The sequence below is a fragment of the Cyphomyrmex costatus genome, unplaced genomic scaffold, assembly GCF_001594065.2.
Source record: "Cyphomyrmex costatus isolate MS0001 unplaced genomic scaffold, Ccosl1.0 scaffold205, whole genome shotgun sequence".
In the NCBI taxonomy this organism is placed as follows: domain Eukaryota; kingdom Metazoa; phylum Arthropoda; class Insecta; order Hymenoptera; family Formicidae; genus Cyphomyrmex; species Cyphomyrmex costatus.
Genome location: NW_017276095.1, coordinates 1,413,497 through 1,435,045, shown reverse-complemented (window position 1 = coordinate 1,435,045; position 21,549 = coordinate 1,413,497). Strand labels below are relative to the sequence as shown.

Sequence of the window (21,549 nt, the reverse complement as noted above, 5' to 3'; positions counted from 1 at the left end):
CGGAGCAGAGAGACGCTTATTTCTGCCAGATTTTTTCGTTTTATGGAAAAACGTGTTGAATGAGTATAATTTAGTCAATGTTTGAGACGGGTTTCCCTTGGATTCTTCGTCCTTTTTATTGCATATGATTAGTTTGTCAGAAATCCAAACAGGGGCCTTAAGAAGAAGAAAACAATTTTTTCTTGGAAAATGAAGTTAATTTCCTGGAATAAAAGCATATAAAACTTGTTCTCTATTTGTATAACTTGGTATGAACTTTTATTGATCTGATTATAATATTTATTGATAAAATGGATATTCTAAAAGCAGAAATAATGAAGAAGCGTAAAGAGCTAGAAGAAAGTCACGTCTTGGTATGTTACGTGTGTGATGTGTAATTTTATGATTTTACAGTGTTTTGTATGATTGTAATGCATTTTAATATTCATATTAATATGTCTTTTAGGAAAATAATAAGAAGTACTTCAAGAGAAGTCAGTTGATATCAAAGCAACAGGAAGTATATGAAACTGACAAGGGAAACAATGAAGCTGTTTTGTTAAATATCAGTCAGCAATCGGAAGAACAAGTAACAGACAGTAGTTCCGAACATTTATTGTCCAGGCAAGAAGTAATTAGACGATTACGTGAACGGGGAGAATCCATATTATTGTTTGGTGAATCTGAGGTAGAAGCATTCAAAAGATTACGGAAATGTGAAATTCTTGAGCCAGAAGTAAATAAGGTAAAATATTTGTTGTATTACTTCTTTCAATTAAAAAATAGTGTAGAATGAAAACAAATTAATATAAAAGAATTCTTGAGACAATCATAAACAATAAATAATAACAATACAGGCAATAGGAGACGGTATTGATGATAATAAGCAAATGAACAATGTCAATTTTAATAAATTAATATAATGCCATGTAAAATGTACGTTCAGCTTTAGATGTGACATAACATTATATTAATTTATTAAAATCGACATTGTTACATTATTTCCTACACTGACTCCTGTTACCCATATTGTCGTTATTTATTGTTTAAAATGGAAATTTTGATTGTAATATAATTTATCAATAGGGCTTCAGAAACGATTTTCAAGAGGCTATGGAGCAAGTGGATCAAGCATATCTTAATGAGATCTTGACATCTTCTAAATCCCAAAATCTTGATGGAAAGGGAGACGTAAACGTACCTGACGAGAGTGTTACTTATGAAGATATAGAAAAGATGTCAACTAAACTAAATAAAGGAGACAAAGACTTTGATATGAATGTCATCACCCTGTTTGTGCAATATCTAGTTCAAATATGGGGTAATCAATTGAACAGCCGATCAACTGCTGAGAAAATGAGCACAAAAGGAAAGATGAATAGCGCCACGTATGCTCAAACAAGAGAGTATTTAAAACCGCTTCTAAGAAAATTGAAGAATAAATCTCTTCCGGAGGATATTACTGACAGTTTAACAGAAATTGTTAAACATTTATTACAGCGTAACTATATACTGGTACATATGTGATACATTACATGTAAAATAAATATCCCTGATTGCAAAATGTTAGCATTTTTGGACCAAATTGTCAGTAAACCTGATCAGATTTTAAAAACCATCATTAGTTTTACAAAATCATAGCCATCTGTGTCTACATTTAGCTATGGATTTGTCAACAAAGCCTTCTAATAGAGTATACTAGCAAATTGATGACATAAACTAAGTAAATTTTTTCAGGCTCTGCTCTCAATTTGCCATCAGATTATGCAGGATTTTGTTCAGTTTGTATCATCAATCTGCCGACATAACAAGTCTAACAGGAATAGTGATACGAAGATAGAACATTTAAGAGTAAGTTAAACTTTATTTAAAATTATAAACGTCAAGACAAAATGTAATAATAAAAATAAATTACAAAAAAATAAATTAATTAAAAAATGTAAATGAAATAAAATATTACATGTTTCGGTAACTTAATTCGGTTATCTTCAGATAAAAAAAGATAATTAGTAGTACACACCAATAATAGAACAAAAATCATGCTCAGTCAATCAAAAATCTCTTCCCATTATGCATGACAAAAGAGTCCCTTGTTTTTCATTCTATTATTGTTGTATACTACTAATTATCATCTTTTTGTATCTGAAGATGGTCAAAACATGTAATAGTTTATTTCTTGATTTATATTTTGTAATTTATTTTTATTATTATATTTTATACCTTGACTTTATAATTTTAAATAAGGTTTAACTGATTCTTAAATGTCCTTTCTTCTTATCACCATTTTTGAAAGAGCAGAGTCTTTTACTGTTTATTATTTTTGAAGTCTAGCAGGTTTTGCCATATTTCTGACAGTTTACTGACAATGTTAGATAATACAAACTATGTACAATCTGTTGCTTTTCTATGATCAAAAGTTGATATCAAGCTCTACTGAAAATCTATCTTTACAGGCTTTGCTATCAGGGATAATAATAGCAAATTGTTACAGATTTGTATCTACAACAAAATTAAATTTTTGTTTTAGGCTAGCGACGCCTATTTACAAATGGCAATAGGCAATTCTCCTTGGCCTATTGGTGTAACTATGGTTGGTATCCATGCTCGTACTGGTAGAGAAAAAATCTTCTCTAAGAATGTTGCTCATGTCATGAACGATGAAACTCAGAGAAAATACATTCAAGCACTCAAAAGATTAATGACTAAGTGCCAGGAATACTATCCTACAGATCCTTCACGATGTGTAGAATACTCAAAAGAATAGATTTTTACAATAAAGTGTACATTTTTAAAATAAAGTAAATACTACAACTTTTGTATGTAGATAGTGTGGATATTGTATTATTAGAAAATATATATCAAATAGCTTACTACAGATATCTTTTACAAAATTTTATTACTAGTTTGTAATAATTTTTTTTAAGACAGCAAAACGCAATTTTCTTTTCGTGGATACGTATGTATAATATGTGGTAATAAATGTAAATTTTATATCCGTGAATTTTAATATTTATTACAAAAAGGCGGTTACTATACATATATGACAGAAATGTTGCAGGAGTAACTAATTGAGTTTTTTTTAACTTTATTTTAAATTTCATGCACTCTTGTACGTATACATACATACGGAATAGTAACAAAACGCATGTGCTAAAGGTCCCACAGCGCATGCTCGTCTCGTGCTCGTATCAGTGTTGCGTGACTGTGACAGATTTGATAACCTCGATAATTGTCTTTAACATTTAATATCTCGATTCGCAGGGCAGGCGATATTTTTTTCTTTCAGATTCTTTCATTTCATGCAATAACGTGTCGAATAAGCCTAATTTCATTAATATTGGTGAGGAGAGAGGGATTAATGTAAACACCAACAAGCCTACTGGTGTCAATTACCAAAATACAATTATTCTCGATAGTACTTATACGTACGAACGTATGCATATACATTTTTAACCAAACACACGTGGTAATTGTTTACTGCTTCAGCGTATAATTATTTAATACGTAAATCGCAGTCAATTCTGATGGAACAATATCTAAAATCCACCAAAGTTGGATTTATTGGAGGCGGAAATATGGCTAGTGCTATAGGCGCTGGCTTAATTCGCAAAGGTAAACGTACTTGTTCATCACACAATAATCAAAATCCATCTACTAAAATAGATTAATTTTGCTTTAATTAAATTAATTTTTAATTGCTTTAATTTTGTCGTAACTAAATTTTGTGTCTTTCTCTAATACTAAGAATTAAAAAAAGTTATGAGCAAATTAAATTGAAATTAAAATTAATAAATGTTGATAGAAATGAATATGAGGGCAACATTAATATATACTAATAACATGTCTACGGTTCTAATGAAATAAATCAAAAGGGAAATAAAAAACCTTTAAGAGCCAATATGCCAGATATTGTTACATAATCAATTTTATTATGTATTATAAACTATTTATTTACAATATTATAATAAAATATTTAATAAATAAAAATATAATATGCTCAGTATTTAGTACAGTAAAATTTATATAAAATGATGAACGAGGAAAAAGGTTTGTAAGTAATGTTAATCAGTGTATTTTAACAAACATTTACGAATTTCAGTATATATTCCGACTTACAGTAAAGACTTACAGTCTTCTGCAGTGTCTTGTTTCGTAATATATAATAAAATATTTGTTTTTAATTCATAGTAAAATTGGTTAGGCGACAATATCTGATGTCAACTTTTAAAGACTTTTAATTTCACTTTTGACAAATATATAGAAACACTAAATATATTTTTGTTTTCTTACGACAGGTATATTAAATTCAGATAATGTCTGGGTTTCTAGTCTTACGGAGAGAACACATGAATTTTGGAAGGATCTAGGAGCTCATCCGACGTTGAAAAACAATGAAGTTGTAAATAACTGTGACATAGTATTTCTGACAGTAAAACCACATATGTTGGACGATGCACTTAAGACTATTGTAGGGAAAGAAGAAAGTAAAAAATTTGAGAACAAACTCTTTATTTCAGTACTCGCTGGAGTAACACTTAAAGTCTTGTATGATGTAAGTAAAGCAGACATTATAACATAGGCCCAGTTCCACATCTTATGGTTAACTCCTAACCGAGACTTTAACCTTAACTTATTCCTTCTAATTCTAGAATTGGAAAGAGATGTTAAATTGTGTCATAGTTTCGATTTTTATGATAATTTGTACGAATGTTTTTAGAAACTCTCTGCGATTGTGATTTCACCAAGAATAATTAGATCCATACCAAATACACCCATGATGATTGGAGAAGGAATTACAGGTACATTAAAAAGTTGCAATATAGCAATATGCAAATTAATGTGTTAATATAAGTGTAATTTTTAGTTTATTGCAGCAACAACGCCGAATTAAAAGATATGGAAGTGGTGGATTCAATATTTTCTTATATCGGCATGAGTCATAATGTTCCAGAAAGTCTTATGAATGGCATTGGTGGTTTATCAGGTAGTGGCCCAGCATTTGTAAGTTGTTGTATAATAATTGTTACAATATCAAAGAAATGGAAATAGTTGCATATTATACCAATACATTTTTACTTAGGCATATCTCATCATAGAAGCATTAGCAGATGGAGCTGTGAAAATGGGAGTGCCAAGGCCATTGGCAACTAAGTTTGCAGCGCAAGTGCTAGTAGGAGCTGGAAAAATGGTATTAGAAACCGGACGACATCCTGGTCAACTGAAAGATGAAGTCTGTTCGGCTGGAGGTACCACTATTACTGGCATTCATGCTATGGAAAAGGGAGGAGTCAGGTATTTCCAAAATCATGTTATATATCATTAGTCATTGTTAAATAGATATAAAATTTAAGTGAGTAAATGTAAAACATATCATTAGGAACATATTTTCTCGACCATTTTAAGACTTTCAATAATTAATGAAACAACTATAGTTGATATAGATAATTGTTACAATCATCTCATGATTTAATTTTTAAATAATCAGATATTTATCTTAATAATTTAATACAGGGGATCTATGATGAATGCTGTCGAAGCTGCTGTGAATAAAACAAATGAACTAACTTTTCAATCAAAATAATTTTATTTGAATTAATATTTTGTAGTATGTATATTAAATAAGCTGTTGATACTATTATTTATTTAAGCTACATTTTATATTTATATATAATATTTAAAGACTATATTCATAATAATGTATACAAATACACGTAATATAGCACGTCAATAATAAATTAGTAATGCAAAATAGAATAATAAATTACGTAATTTGTGCTAAAATCCTGTAGGATAGATTATTTCATCAATTTTAACTTTGAAGTATGTAAAATGAAAAATGTCTCGAACCCTCCCCCCCCCCTCAACATTAGATTGGATTTCTACCAATCCTACCATCACTCCCTACGCCGCCATATTCAGACCGCTCCAGTGTTGCAAACATAAACATGCTTCAATCTCAAATGGATTCAACTCCGTACTCTTTATAGTTAAGTGCTTGATGTAAACAATCTAACCTAATTTCGTCTGTCACAAATCGGTATAAATAAGAACGTATCAAATATTTAATCCGTCCGCACCAATTTGATACGTGTACTAACCGATTTAAAGGTGTGAAAGGATTTATAGTATGCACGATGTCGATTATACGGAATTATTCGCGATGAATGATTGAATGCGCGATTAAGACGAATTAGTATTGCAAGTAGCATGGGATCACAAATCTCTTGTCCCGCGATGAACAACTACCTTAGAAGCCTGCTAAGGAGGCTGCGAAAAAATCCCGCCTCAGAAAAGTACGTATTGTAGATATGCAAGGAATGACCTTTTATTTACATTCCTCTTTATGATTTCAGGAATATTGTTCTACTTATTATAGGACTGGATAATGCTGGGAAGTCTACAATACTGAATCACATTAGTGGTGGTAAATTTTTTAATAATTAAAAATATATTTACTGTCAAACTAAACGTTGCTGGAAGTTTATTGATATATGTGACATTAATTTTTTTTGCTATATAAGGCTACACGCATTTAACTCCAGATAGACAAACTGGTGTCCCAGAAATCTAAATTAATTTTCTTTTGCATTTTTAAACTTCTTTTTCTTTGAATGTACATATCTCAAAGTTCCTTAATTGTATCGACTTTTACATATCCTGGACTTGTTTCTGAATCAATTCTGTATTTATTGAAAAAAATTAATTGAAATACATCCATTTTTATAGAAGTTATGGTAACAAATATGAATGGGGTCATAGGGAAGTACACTTGAATGTGTATTTCAAGGATACAAAAATACAGTGTTTATAGGGTTAAGTAAATTTATCAAGTGTGCAAGCTATTTGTACAAGTTTATTAGAGCATATAAATGACAAAAATGTAGTTATTTTGGTTTGTGCAAATAATTGGAGCAAATATAAAAATTAATTCAAATTATGTACAAGTAAATGTGTGTAACAGCATGACACATTCAAATCAAATACTCTACATGTATTCAAGTAAACCCGTCGAGTATATGTAGAAGCAACCCCTACTGAAAAAAATTACTTTTCGACGTAAACGATGAGTAAAATATCGGATTCTGGATATTCTTAGAGCAAATAATTTCAGAAACATTTTGAGACCAAAATGATCCCGGCAATTGATTGCTTTAATGTACTTTACTCTTGTACGCGACCCAGCACAGCCACACTGTGGGTCGAATTTTTCGACGTAAACGATGAGCAAAATATCGGATTCTGGATATTCTTAGAGCAAATAATTCTAGAAACATTTTAAGACCAAAATGATCCCGGCAATTGATTGCTTTAATGTACTTTACTCTTGTACGCGAACCAGCACAACTACACTGTGGGTCGAATTTTTCGATATAAACGTTGAATAAAAAAATAAGCTAAATATTGTTTATCAAAATGGTAGAATTAATGTGTCGATCGAAAACAATGAAATTCTAAAGGTTTTCAAATTTCATGGAAATTTTGTATTAGTAGGAATTAGAGGAGTTGTTGATTTCAAAACAAGTTTCAAAGAAACATAATTCATAATATTTAAAAAGAGCATAATGGACCATCGCGCGCGTAACGCGCGCAAGGAATGTGCTAGTGACTTCAAATTGTGTGATTGTAAAAAATCACTGATTTGAAACAATCCATTATATGATTTATTTGTCTTAAATGATTTTGTAACTTTGTGATTTTTCAGTAAAGACTTATATAAATTTATTGGAACAGGTGCTTAAAACTACACAGTTGCAAATCAGCAAATGTTTCAATAAACTTGGACATACTTGACAACTTGACAAATTATAATACTTAAAAGTATGTGGCTGGTCTAATATTTTTAATACTTTCGTCAGATTCAGATCAGAATGTATTGCCTACAATAGGATTTCGAATGGTATCCTTAAAGCATAAGTCATATTCTGTGAAGATATATGATCTTGGAGGTAGCTCCCAGATTAGAGCATTATGGCCTAAATATTACAATGATGTAAGTCACTTATATAGATTTTTGTGTAGATTTTTATAAAATAGGACAGTAGTCACATAAATAATTTTTATGATAAGAATGTGAGACAATAAGCTGCTAGAGAGATTAAACAAAATAATGTGAACACCTAAAAAATACACTATTTTTGATTTAATGTAATATTATTAAGGGGTTGGCCTCTTTATTATTTACCTTTCATGTCAATTTTGTCCTTGTTAGAATAGGAAGACATACAATGCTTGAATAATCATTAATTATTTTATTGAAATTGATGATTGATGTTTTTATTAAAAAATTTTATTTTCTTTTAATAAACATCTTTTAATTGTTCGTGTATATACAAGTCATAATCATAAATTCGGGTTTTCTTGCATTTTACAAAAACTTAAATATCTCGATGAAAAAAATAGTAGAAAGATTTTTTTAAATGTATTTTTAAAAGGAGGAATAGCACTTCAAACTAGCGTTGGAATTTTGTCTCTATGATGTTTGGTTTTTGAAATTAAGTAAAAAAAGCGCAAATAAGAGTCAAGCGCAGTAATCGTTGCAGGAAATAAATTATTGCATTAGTGACTTCAATTGTATGATTCTTTTCCAACAAGGATAAAAAGAATCTGTATTAAAAATCAATCTCTTATAAATGAAACAAATAGGCCGATATTCAAAATTTTCAAATACAAGGCTTCGATATAGTCAATCCTTGTATTTGAGACTGTTGTAAGTACAGTTTTAAGATATCGTGAGCCAGAGAGCTGTATTAACATCTGAAGACATTATTTAAGACGGTATTGAAATAAGACCTTATTGACTATGGATACCGCCTATAGTGTATTCTGTTGATATTTAAATAATTTTATCTATTTGCTATATATCTGTGCTAAAGCAAACAGAAGCTTTGTTTCAATTGTCTTTTAGATACATGGTCTTATATACGTGGTGGATGCTAGCGATATTTCCCGTCTTGCAGAGAATAAAGTTGTATTTAATGAATTAATCACACACGAGCATATTTCGGCGAAACCAATATTGTTGTAAGGGATCTGAAATTATGTCTCTGCACATATTTTTGCTTGCGCACATACGAAAAAGGAAATTAGACCATTTGTGTGCATATAATGATCAAGAATGTTAATAAGTCGCGTAGTATCATCGATGCAAATTTTACCTAGATTTTCATAATGTCTGCATAGACTCGCCAACAAACAAGATCTGAATGGAGCTATCGATGAGCTGGATGTTGTTGAAAATCTTGATGTAGAGCATGCAGCCAATGCTATGAGATGTCCAACAAGAGTAGAAACATGTTCGTGCATTTATGACAAAGAGCAATCCAAGAGTAGCATTATGGGCATAAAGGACGGATACAAGTAAGTTTAGAATTATACTAAGAAGATTTAGATTTATACGCGAAATAAGAGTTTAATGAAATTGATAATTAGAATTTATTTTCTGGCAGATGGCTGTTAGATATTATCGTAAAGAATTACGCTGTTCTGAACAGTAGGGTCAAACAGTTGCAGAGCTATCAACATAAAAGCATTCAACGGGCACAATCAAATACACCATCGAGAATATCTATACACTCTAATCCATTTAAACCTATTAAAGATCTTTTGGCGGCAAAGGTATACAATATTGATTATATAAAAAAAAGACATGTAACGAATAAAGGCAAATAAGAGTCCTGTATATTTTCTCTATTATTTATTATATAGCCTTTATATTCGTTATTTTAGAAACTAATGACAAATCTCCCATTCTTATAATTCGTTACTATTTTCTTTTAAAATTCCAGGATGAAGTTTTAATAAGTGAATCCTGCAATGGTACGTACCTATATTAATTATAAAATAATAATTATATAAATGTATATGTTACGTCCACGCGTGTCAAAATGCGAACACAACTTGATATAGATGAGACAAACCTCATACATAGTATTGAATTAGTTAATCGTTAATTAATAAGGAGGCGCAAAGATAAAGCTGTATATCAAATTATTTTTTTCAGAAATTTTCTATTATAAAAGTTAATAATAGTTTAAACGGGCAACGAGCCAAATTAAAATAATACAGTTGAAAAGAATAATACAATGTTTAATAAGACAATGTTTTATTGTAAATTTCCGTTAAAAATTTAATTTTTGTTAACATTGAGAATGACTCGATCGGTGTCGAAACGTTTGTTATATTGTTTATTGTTTATTAAATATATTGTCTTTGTTCTTTTCAAATGTATTATTTTAATTTGACTCGTTGCCCGTTAAACTATATTAATTTTTATTTATTATTGTCGAGCCTTCTCTTAATATTATTAATTTTTTTTCAATATAGTATTCGGCATATTCTCGTCAGAAATTCCGGTGTCCAACGTGGCGCGCGCGTGATCTGCACTTTTCGCGACGCATATACTCCCTAAATTCTATACATCAAATCATTATTTCTTTCTTTAAAATACATTATCTATAGTAATTATAATAAGTACTCTAAATGGGTATGTTAAGTTAGCACCCCAACTATAGTACTCAGGAGTTCTGATTAGAGTTCCCACTTTTTTACAAGACGAAGAGTTCCCTATAGTTAATAACAAGAGTTCCGCTCAATAAACATTTTTTAAAAATGGGGTGCTAACTTTTTATCGAATTTCGAGGTGGAATAGTTCTGAGCGGCTTAATAGCTTCAATTTGCGATTGCCTAGAGTTCCTGATATGTAAAAAAAATTTTCTAATAATAAAAAAAAATTAAAAATTTTTGACAAATTAATTTTAAATACAATAGTTCTGATGATAATTCCTGCTTCTTTTTGACGATACGAAGAGTTCTCTATGATTTTTAATGATATATGCGCTTAATAATCATTTTTTAATAATTTTTTTTAAATGGGGTGCTAACTTTTTAACGAAATTCAAGGTCGCATAGTTCTGATCAGCTTAACAGAAGTATTTTGTGAATACCTAGAGTTCTTGATACATAAAAAACATTTTTAAAATATAATAAAGTTTTAAAAAAATAGTGGAGATCTTTGAAAATTTTTTGGGAGTACCGAGTAGTTCTGATCGGAGTTCTGGACGGTCCTTGACGAGTTCTGTCGAAAAGTATCAGGGTTCAAAGCGAATGGACCAACGGTTTCTGAGATATACTCTAAAAATTGTTGATCTTCTGACAAATGTCGCTGTATCTTGCAAACCGTTGATCCAATCGCTTTTTCACCTGACAGTTTTCGATAGAACTCGTCGAGAACTATAAGAAACGTTACTCAGAATTACTCGGTACTCTCAAAAAAATTTTTAAAGATCTCCACTATTTTTTTTAAACTTTATTATATTTCAAAAATGTTTTTTATGTATCAAGAACTCTAGGTATTCACAAAATAGTTCTGTTAAGCTGATCAGAACTATGCGACCTTGAATTTCATTAAAAAGTTAGCACCCATTTAAAAAAAATTATTAAAAAATGATTATTAAGCGCATATGTCATTAAAAATCATAGAGAACTCTTCGTATCGTCAAAAAGAAGCAGGAATTATCATCAGAACTATTGTATCTAAAAATTAATTTTTTAAAAATTTTTAATTATTTTTTTATTATTCGAAAATTTTTTTTACATATCAGGAACTCTAGGCAATCGCAAATTGAAGCTATTAAGCCGCTCAGAACTATTCCACCTCGAAATTCGATAAAAAGTTAGCACCCCATTTTTAAAAAATGTAAAAAAAATGTTTATTGAGCGGAACTATTGTTATTAACTATAGGGAACTCTTCGTCTCGTCAAAAGGAAGTGGGAACTCTAATCAGAACTCCTGAGTACTATAGTTGGGGTGCTAACTTAACATACCCACTCTAAATCAAATTCCATTACTGTTAAGTTATACAGAGTCATCCCTCTAGCGCGATTTAAGACAGCGAGTTCGGTTATATTAAATAAATAACAGCGAGTTTAATATTATTGTAAGGATAGCATCATGTGTTAAGAACTGCGGTTAATGATTAAATTCTAAACCACAAACTTCCTTTTTGTACATATAATAATTTATTTTAAAGAAAAAAATTATCATTTGATGTATGTATATGTATGTATATTAAATTATTTATGTCAGCATAAATATCCAGCTTAGCTCCTCATTCCGTTAGTTTTGAATTTTTATTTTTAAGAACATTATTACATATTGGAATAAAATATTTAATACTTCAAATTAATATGAAATATTTGTAGGTACCAATGAAGGGAGAAGCATTATGAAAGTTTTCGCACGAAAAAATAAGACTGCTCCTCTTCCAATTGAACAATCGACTATCGAATGTGAAAGTCTTTCACAAAATCTTACGTCTAATGTAGAAATTCTCGCTGGAGAGAAAAGTACACAAACTATGACTATGACTACAATATTAGATCCATCGAATTTAAGTATCAATCATAATGAAAGTTATGCAAGTACAAAACTAATCCGTCCATATACAGCGCCAGAAACATCACAACGATTATCAAATGATACAACGGTAATTAACATTCCTGGTCAAGTGCTTCAATAGCAGCATCTGTAAATTTTGTACTTCAGTAACTAATTATAAGTTAAAGAAATCTATACGTATATATAACGTCGTTATGAATGAAAAACTGTAAATGACTGTAAAAATAAGTTGCATTAAGAGGAAAACCATTATAATTTTTAGATAAGTAAATAACATTTTAAACATTGCTAGTTTTAATGAACTAGCATTACCTCTACTCTTATATACACGTTTAAAAGTCATATCTTTTATATAAAAATGATTTATACTGTCAAATTTATAAATTTGAAGAAAACGGGACTAGTAATTTTAGTTTCGTAAACATTAATATTAATGTAAAAAAAACTGAAATTTATAATATAAAATGTATATTATACATATAATATAAATGGTCAACTGCAATGTTTGTTGTCTGTTTGTGATATGGAAAAACCTAGAATTTCTAGGGAATTTCTTCTTTTCCATTGAAAAGTATGGATTTTCATAAGATTTTATTTTTAAATTTAAATTTTGTCTTCCTAAAAACAGTGTTTTTTTAATCATTTTTCTTTGGTAATGTAAAATGTTGATGATCGATTAGTAACAAATATTACATTCACAATATATATTCGCGAATATTTACATACATTCTTGTGTATCTCGCAAGTTTTTATAAAGAAAATTAGAGTGACAGTAGAAAATGATGACTCAGAACAGAACAGAAGCTCGTTGATAATACATTTAATAAACCTTAGGAAATGTTCAATTTTACACAACCCACTCCAAATGACCTTCGAGTGACCTTGATCCTCAAAACGGTCAAAGTTACTGATCTTTGCCGTCGTTCCTTGCTCATGGAAAAGTTATGAGCAAAACAATTTTTATGAATAGGACAGGGGCGCAGATGGGGTGAAAGTTGCTTCGCGCTTCCCTAGAAATTAGAGTGTTTCTAGGGAGTGGTGTAGAATAGTACTTTTAATATATAATATGAATAACAGTCATATTTTCTTTAAAAGATAATACGATTATAATGCACGAATACCACAATTCTTCAAAATAATGGCACCTTTATATCCGATAAATAATTCTATATAAACTTAAATATGTAAAATATATTTTTTAGCGGAAAATGTCTGTTTTATATAGTGAATAAGTCATTTTTTTCCAAACTTTTCAACGAGCAACGAGCGATGGAAAAAGTCAGTGACTTTAATCTCCTACAGGGTCAAGGTCACTTAGAGGTCATTTGGAACGGATTATGTAAAGGTGAACATTTATCTAAGCTTTTTTTTATTATACCAGTCTACAGATTTTACGATTCTAGTTGTAAAACATGATGGTAATCTTATGGAGTCTATTCCGCTACTAAATTATATTATAATAGTTTGTGTTATTTATAATTCAATTTATTTCAATATTGTATCAAAAAATTCTCCAATTTTACCTATGTATAGAATTTTGAACAAAAATATGTGGAAAATCCGCAGTCTCAGAATTTTTTTTACAAGATTTTAGTAAACACTGAATTAAATGCATTCTAAAGAAAAGTATTTAGTATCCTTGCATGCGACTAGTAATTGATACTAAAGAGTCTGAAGGGAAACGGACCTCGAAGATCCACTGAAGACACTCAAGACAAAATCTATTGTGACTATCATCTAATAATTACAATAATTATAATATACTGTATTATTACAATATTTTACAACATCGATATGCTATATTTTATCAATTTATTGTGTAAATTTGTATACAAGTTCGTGTATAGAAAGATATTACAAATATATACGATACAAGCACACAAAGTACCATTAATGCTACGTATATAAAGACGTTGCAAAATTGCTTAAAAGAAAATATTTCGGTAACATTATTTTTTGAAAACTGTAATTTCTAAATAAATTTATGTGACATACATAGTTTTTTTAGCACACACTTATCACAACACACAATGCAAGACATTGTGCAATTTGACATCTTGCAACGACATCTTACATCTTTGAGCAATCGCTTTATAACGTCGTAAATAAGATATGCTCATAGTACAAAATTTTTATGATAAGCATGTATATATATATATATATATGTGTGTGTGTGGTGTGTGTAAGGAACAATAAGTAAATGAGAACATGATTCGCAGAAACTACTATTATATATAGTATATATAAAATTTAAATATACGATGTCATACGTGTCACGCTAGTAAGTCTTACATAATTTAATCATAGTTATCAAGCGATTGTGTATAAGGCATACAAATTTTATTACTCTTACTATGAAAGACCTTTTATCACGTTTCGAAAATTTCGTTACCGTTTGTCTTATGAATAGCAATCTCAGCCGTAATATTAATTGTTCCTTTTTCTCTTAAATCCTTATCTAGTACATATATTCATTAAATTATAGACGCAACACATCCGATGATCTCGGTATCTGCAGATAAGGTAATGCATCTTAACAATATAATTATACAATGTGACTTATCTTATGTTTTTAACGTTTTTGTAACATTCGAATATTCATTGCAATTGCAGTTCATAGTAAATTACAACTACTTTATCTCAGGCAGATTATAGTTATAATGCACATAGTAGAATCAAATATTCAATTTTTTTTTTCTATATCCCTGGTGAAAATTTTTCTTAGAATTCTTCATTTAAATTGTCTATATAAAATTTTTCTATATAAGTTGCTGAATCTTTAAAAAAATTTCTATTTAATTTTATAATTTTTTTTTAGAAAACTTCAAATTTTTTTATGAATGTTGGATAATAGGTACCTAACACTTTACGTTTGGTTCCACTAAACGTTTACAACACTCACATGCATTATCTCATCCTTGTTTAATATTTAATAACAAAAAGGATTCGAAAACCTTTTTTTTTTTTTTTAATATATACGCAAAGTGCGTAGAAAAGGTATTAAATATTACATTCTTATTAATAATTAATTAATAGAAATTAAATGCAATTTAGTCAAGTATTTTATCATGTAAACACATAAAATAGATTGAAAGTGACTATGGTCAATTGGATTATAATAAAGAAAAAACTTGACTTTCTTCTGAAACGGTTTTTCAGAATTTAATCTTCAGATTTCAGAATCAACTGCACCAATTTTATTTTTATCGGATTTATCGCAATTGAAAGATCATGCTGGCATTATATAATAAATGTTAGATTTTTTATTGCGATTTTAGTTTCTGAGTAATTTTAATCGAAAGTTTGTCGATATCAAAACTCCGGAATACTGAAAACACAGGCTTGATAAAATATTATAATATTCGCAAGTGTGAACGTCAAGTGGAACGCACCCATAATAGGTCTCACAGATACAGACTTCTTTTTTCCTTCACTCAGATTTTTATTATTTTAATAATTTTCTTGACGTTTATTAGTATCGATATTTTTCGTAGAGTTTCTAGAATATAAATAAGTACAAAAAATATGTAAATAAGAGTATTATAGTACACTATAAATTCGTAGGTAAAAAATGATGTTCTGAAATATTCGTATGTATGTACTTTAGTAAATACTTTATAGAAAATAAATTTTTTTTTCCAACTGAGTAACAAATCCTCGTAATGTCGATTTGACAAAAGAGCATCAGTTAAACCGTTTCAACATAAATTTTATTAAAAAAAAAAACAAATATGTAATTTTATTCCTAAAGAATTTTATTAAAAAAGTAATAAACAAACATTTCATTATTTCTATTAGTTAAAAAATTTCTGAAGTTACCTATTTTTTATTGTCTCTCAAAGTGACCTAACTTCAAAAAAATAATGAAAAAGTTAACATCTTTACTAGAATTTTGTTTACATGTGAATTTTGAAATATTCTAAGATTTCTCAGTTTTAACTCCCAAAGAAAACTGATAAAATCTAAAAAAATTCAAAGAATTTTTCAGAAATGTTCATAAATTTAAAATATAAAAAATTTTTTTAATATGAGAATTTTTCTCACCGGGGATTATTCATTGTAAGTGTATATATATGTGTGTGTGTGTGTGTGTGTGTGTGTGTGTGTGTGTGTGTGTGTGTGTGTGTGTGTGTGTGTGTGTGTGTGTGTGTGTGTGTGTGTGTGTGTACATTGCTTTTACTGATTTAGTATAAAATATATGTATGTGTGTTACATTAATCGTAAGTAGGACAGTCATATCATTACATGTACATTATATATGATTTACAATATATAATTAAAAAATATTCTGTTTTTATAGGTATAACTACTGTAATACGACATATGAAATAACTATTAATCTTTTTTAAATATATTTTATATTTATATCTGAACTATATGTCCATGTCTACCAATGTAGAGATTAATTTTAATCTCAATGTCTGTTTAACTTATACTTTTTGTCTTTTTTTTTTCTAACTCATAAAACTGGAAAAAAGTTAATCAGGATTGCCACAAATTTGCAATCGCAAAATTTCCTGACATTTCCCTGATCTACTGACAAAATGTTGAGATTTTTCCCTGATCTCGAATGATTCATACTTTGCAATGTTTCTCGTTTTTAATAGCAATTGTACATACATGCAGATTTTTTTTTCAGGAATCGATTTCCAAAACTGATTGACTGACTTTTCCTAATTTCCCTCACGCATTATGAAATTTCCTATCATTTCCCTGACTTCCCTGACTTGTGGCAACCCTGTTAATCGAGATTAAAGTTAAATCTACATTGGTAGTGTCATTATTAACGGCATTATTAACGAAAAATATGCTTAAGGATATTGTATATGACATATATTCTTTTGCAGTCGATAACTCTTGTATTTGTACTTATATAACATCGTGGATGCGATTTACTTCACGCTGTAAAACATTCTTTGATTATTTTATAAAATTTTTTCTTCTGATTGATCAAAGAAGTATTTTCTGCGTAAGTGGATCGTATCCTTTAAATGTATGAAATGAGAATGTTACGAGCGAGATAGTTGCTTCTGAAGTTTCCTTTTAAATGTTCAGATATTTTATACTTTAATACTTTTGTAAATTATGCTATATGTTAAAAAAAGATTGAATGCTATTTTTATCACAACACAATATAATGCTTTTTGTCGTATAGAAATATATAAGAGAATGAAAATTAAAAAATGTAGAAAAGGGATTTTGGCAGTAATGATCTGTTTTTTCCTGGTAAAGACAGGAGGAACAATAAATTTGAGCAAAATAAAAATACTTGCATACATACATGAAAATCTGTTGCTGCTAACAAAAAAGAAAATTATTTTGTTATTGTAATTAATCTAGATATTATTCTTTCACTGAGACACAAGTATAGTTTATATAAAATTATTTAAAAATGATACATTAAAGATATACGTATAAAACATAAGTCTATGTCTAGCATGTAATATGCGGCAATCATATTAGCAATCTGTAAATAAAATTGATACTTGCACCATTTACAGCTTTGCTACAACGATATGGCCGAGTACCATAGGTACATATAAATGCGACGTAATAATTTTCATTACCCTACAGACTATAAAACTCCATTTCTTGGAGGTGGAAATTTTACCAAGCGCGTCAGCATAGTGGTAATGCATGGAATTTGTTTCTGCTGATGCATAGCCATGTTATCGGGCGTATTAGATTCAAAATCCACGGCAACGCGTTGACATACAAATGTCAGCATAGTCAATAAATCATAACGAGTACCGTTATCGCGTAATTCTATGCACAATGCCTGCATAAACCAGGATCCACGGCTGGTGTTTCTCCAGGAAAAATAACCTATTAATTTCCAAAAATCAATTTTGAATATTTAAGTCAGGCAATTACCTTCTTCAGAATATTAGTTCTCCATAATGATGTAATATTCAGATAGTACAGATAACAATACCTGGGATGGTTGAATAAGCAATGAGAAAGTCCGCTTGAGTAGGAATGCGAAATGTTGCAGCGGATGGATATCCATCGGTTTCAGTACGTTCTTTAAGAACAATGCCCGGGTCCAGCTTATCACCTTGGCAAGCTTGAATAAAGAATAGCTTAGGTTTACCAGCAAGAGTCTGGCATTTATCGGCAGTAAAATAATTCCATAGAGAATCTGCTTTGTATGCACTATCATGAGCATAGAGTAGTCCAAGTTCACCGTGACTTAATACAGTCACTACTAAACAATCGTGTTCAGAGTGATCCATTTCTGCAACTGTGAAAATAATAATTTGCTTAATATATATTTTTATTATATAATATTTTTTTAAGAGGCCTTCTACAATGGGTAGTAGCAGTAGTAGTAATAAGGCTGTAAGGGTAGGTTCAGACCTAGATAGAAAAACAGGAAGCAAGAAAGCGGCAGATCGCGCTGGTAGTTGCTCATTTCGGCTTTTTGTAGCTTGTACTGTTTACTACCAACGCAAGTTTTATAGATTGGTTGATACTTTTCTGTCTAAGTCTAAATAGCACATCCTAAGACATGTCGGGAGTAAGCTGATTTTTCCAGTATAATAGGACATAGAATAAGCATTAAGAGAGTAAAACGTAAGAAATGGATTTTGACCAATTACTTACGGACTTTCTTTATGCCCTATTATTAAATCTTTACAAATTTAAAATGATAAATTTTCAAAAATATTGTAAAGTAATATAAGAAATTTTTCAGTAAGGCTTCTCCATATTTTTAAAAATCTGGAGACACGGTAGTGTCTCGGCGCTAAGCCAAGCGCGCGACACTGCCGTGCCTCCTTTACGCAAAACGGAGAATTTTTCGGGATCGAGATGATATAAATATCTCTTAAATACAATTAGTTTTGTAAAGAAGTGATGAATGTACATGTTTTTTGAAGTGCAGCTTACCTTTTTCTAATTGTTTTACTATATCCTTTTGAGTCAAATTGTGGTAGTCATTTACTTCGAAACCAAGATCTTTCAGAGTGGTTTTTAAATTTTCACAATCAATATTTGTACCACAACGAGACTTAAGATGCGAGACAGTAAAAAATTCATGATTAAAGATAAGAGCTAGACCACGCTTGGAATGATTCATATTATAGTAGACATCATAACGCTGATTAGGTGAGAACTGTTCTACAATAGAAGCAGGAACTGCATTGTTCCTGAAAAAAAAAAAAATAAGAATTTCCGATTATTTTCTATATTTTAAGTTAAAAAGAAATAATATCCAGAGTCAAATTCAAGTATATATGTACACACACGCACGCACGCACGCATACTCTAATAATTATTACATTTATTTACTAAGCATCTTTGACTATTAAAATACTTAAGCTGGTATTCATAATTGGATCTTATATTTAAGACGGTTTTAAATACAGTCTTAAGTTTTACAAGAAAATTACAGGCCGATATTTATAGTATGTTCTTTAAGATTATCAACATGCTAACGTGACCCTTTAATTGATTTGAGATAGCTTGAGATCGTACTTAAGACAATGGCCTAGCTTATGATCTTGTTTACACGACTTAATACGCGTAGTAATCAGTAACTTTCTGTTAAATTATTTTAATTTCTGCCATGAATGTAGTAGACTGTAAAAAAAATTACATGTAAATTACAACAGTCATAGAGGGTAATTTTGGGACCCACTATAATAGTTGTAAACTTCCACGCGTTTGTAAATTTTCTATATTGAAATAAAATTAATTTCTTAATTTGTAATTGTAATTTTTCATCCAATGTAAAGATAAATTTACATTATCAGAGATAAAATGAACTAATTTTTGTAAAACCACACAATTTTACAAATTTCCACTATAAATTGTGTAATTGTTACACATATTATTTATGTAATTTTACGCACTTTTTTTTACAGTGTATATACATAATATGTATACTTAATTAATTAACTTGATGTATATTATATATTATCATAGTACATTATTTTTTAATTACTGAAAATTAAGACGATTTAATAGAAAGTTACTAGTAGATACGAAGTAGCGCGGTATGCAGTACGCGGTTCCCAATTGTCTAGTCATAGTAAGTAACTATATCGCATATTGCATATACATGTAATCGCACCCTTAAACAATCGATGTAAACTAGGACAGCATCGACTATGAATCTTGGCCAACAGAGTAGTATTAGCGTCTTGAGATATTAAAATAATCTTAAAATAAAAAAAACCGGCTATGAATATCGGCCTTAGAAATTAGTGTTATAGTAATTTAATTTTATTTTAGATTAACGTCTGTGAAGCTGGCCCCTCATTGTCAAAATTTTGAAAAAATAAGCAGAGTTCTGGTTGCCCCCCAAAGAATTCTAGAGTTCTGCTTATTTTTTCAAAATTTTGACAATGACGGGCCAGCTTCCTATACGTCTTATTAGATTAATAAATTTCTTGATTCTCTGACTTTTCTGAGTTTTCTCTTATTTTTCTAACTGCTAACAACTTTAAATTAAATGTAGAGTAAGAGAAGTATCGTACGGATGTGATAAAATAAGTGATGTATGGGAAGTTGTGACAATACAGATAATATAGAAGAGCGAAGAATACCAAGAAAACTCTGAACTACAAAAAGATGGAAACAAAGAATTAATAAAGAGTGAAAGAAAAGAGGAGGAAATGAGAATAAAAGCTATCAGGATAAAAAATGATAAATAAGAGAGCAGAGAAGAAAGGGGAAGTAAAAAGTATAGATAAAAGTATAGATATTTCAAAACAAATAAGCAAATAGTCGGGTATGTTAAGTTAGCACCCCATCTATAGCACTCAGGAGTTCTGATTAGAGTTCCCATTTCCTTTTGACGAGACGAAGAGTTCCTTATAGTTAATAACAAGAGTTCCGCTCAATAAACATTTCTTTTTTTACATTTTTTAAAAATGGGGTGCTAACTTTTTATCGAATTTCGAGGTGGAATAATTCTGAGCGGCTTAATAGCTTCAATTTACGATTGCCTAGAGTTCCTGATATGTAAAAAAAATTTTCGAATAATAAAAAAAAATTAAAAATTTTTGAAAAATTAATTTTAAATACAATAGTTCTGACGATAATTCCTGCTTCTTTTTGACGATACGAAGAGTTCTCTATGATTTTTAATGACTTATGCGCTTAATAATCATTTTTTAATAATTTTTTAAGAATGGGGTGCTAACTTTTTAACGAAATTCAAGGTC

At 29.6% G+C, this 21,549-nt stretch overlaps 4 protein-coding genes across 4 annotated transcripts in view; 3 read left to right on the top strand and 1 right to left on the bottom strand.

The window, feature by feature from the left end:
• Positions 1-224: 224 nt before the first annotated feature.
• On the top strand, positions 225-2,752 carry Prp18 (pre-mRNA processing factor 18). The gene is made up of 4 exons (XM_018539153.1): positions 225-353; positions 446-724; positions 1,066-1,494; positions 2,507-2,752. Exons 1-4 carry the CDS (start codon positions 291-293, stop codon positions 2,741-2,743), a joined length of 1,008 nt encoding a protein of 335 aa, XP_018394655.1. The 5' UTR covers positions 225-290; the 3' UTR covers positions 2,744-2,752.
• Positions 2,753-3,155: 403 nt separating this feature from the next.
• Positions 3,156-5,551, top strand: P5cr (Pyrroline 5-carboyxlate reductase; the record flags this gene model as incomplete). The annotated part of the gene is made up of 6 exons (XM_018539143.1): positions 3,156-3,591; positions 4,275-4,531; positions 4,697-4,778; positions 4,844-4,980; positions 5,060-5,271; positions 5,491-5,551. Coding segments are annotated over exons 1-6 (837 nt in total), but the record flags the coding sequence as incomplete, so codon positions are not given.
• Positions 5,552-6,061: 510 nt separating this feature from the next.
• Positions 6,062-12,614, top strand: LOC108773374 (ADP-ribosylation factor-like protein 13B). Its single transcript, XM_018539152.1, has 8 exons — positions 6,062-6,272; positions 6,333-6,403; positions 7,836-7,969; positions 8,885-9,000; positions 9,160-9,336; positions 9,426-9,594; positions 9,765-9,795; positions 12,181-12,614. Exons 1-8 carry the CDS (start codon positions 6,187-6,189, stop codon positions 12,495-12,497), a joined length of 1,101 nt encoding a protein of 366 aa, XP_018394654.1. The 5' UTR covers positions 6,062-6,186; the 3' UTR covers positions 12,498-12,614.
• A 5,318-nt stretch (positions 12,615-17,932) lies between these two features.
• The window catches only part of LOC108773346 (caspase-1), an 8,877-nt gene continuing 5,260 nt past the window's right edge, over positions 17,933-21,549 (bottom strand). The window contains exons 2-4 of the mRNA XM_018539114.1: positions 19,268-19,527; positions 18,312-18,620; positions 17,933-18,202 (exon numbers count right to left, since the gene is read on the bottom strand). Of these exons, the coding sequence (XP_018394616.1) occupies positions 17,952-18,202; positions 18,312-18,620; positions 19,268-19,527 (820 nt within the window). The 3' untranslated portion in view covers positions 17,933-17,951. The remainder of the gene's footprint in view (positions 18,203-18,311; positions 18,621-19,267; positions 19,528-21,549) is intronic.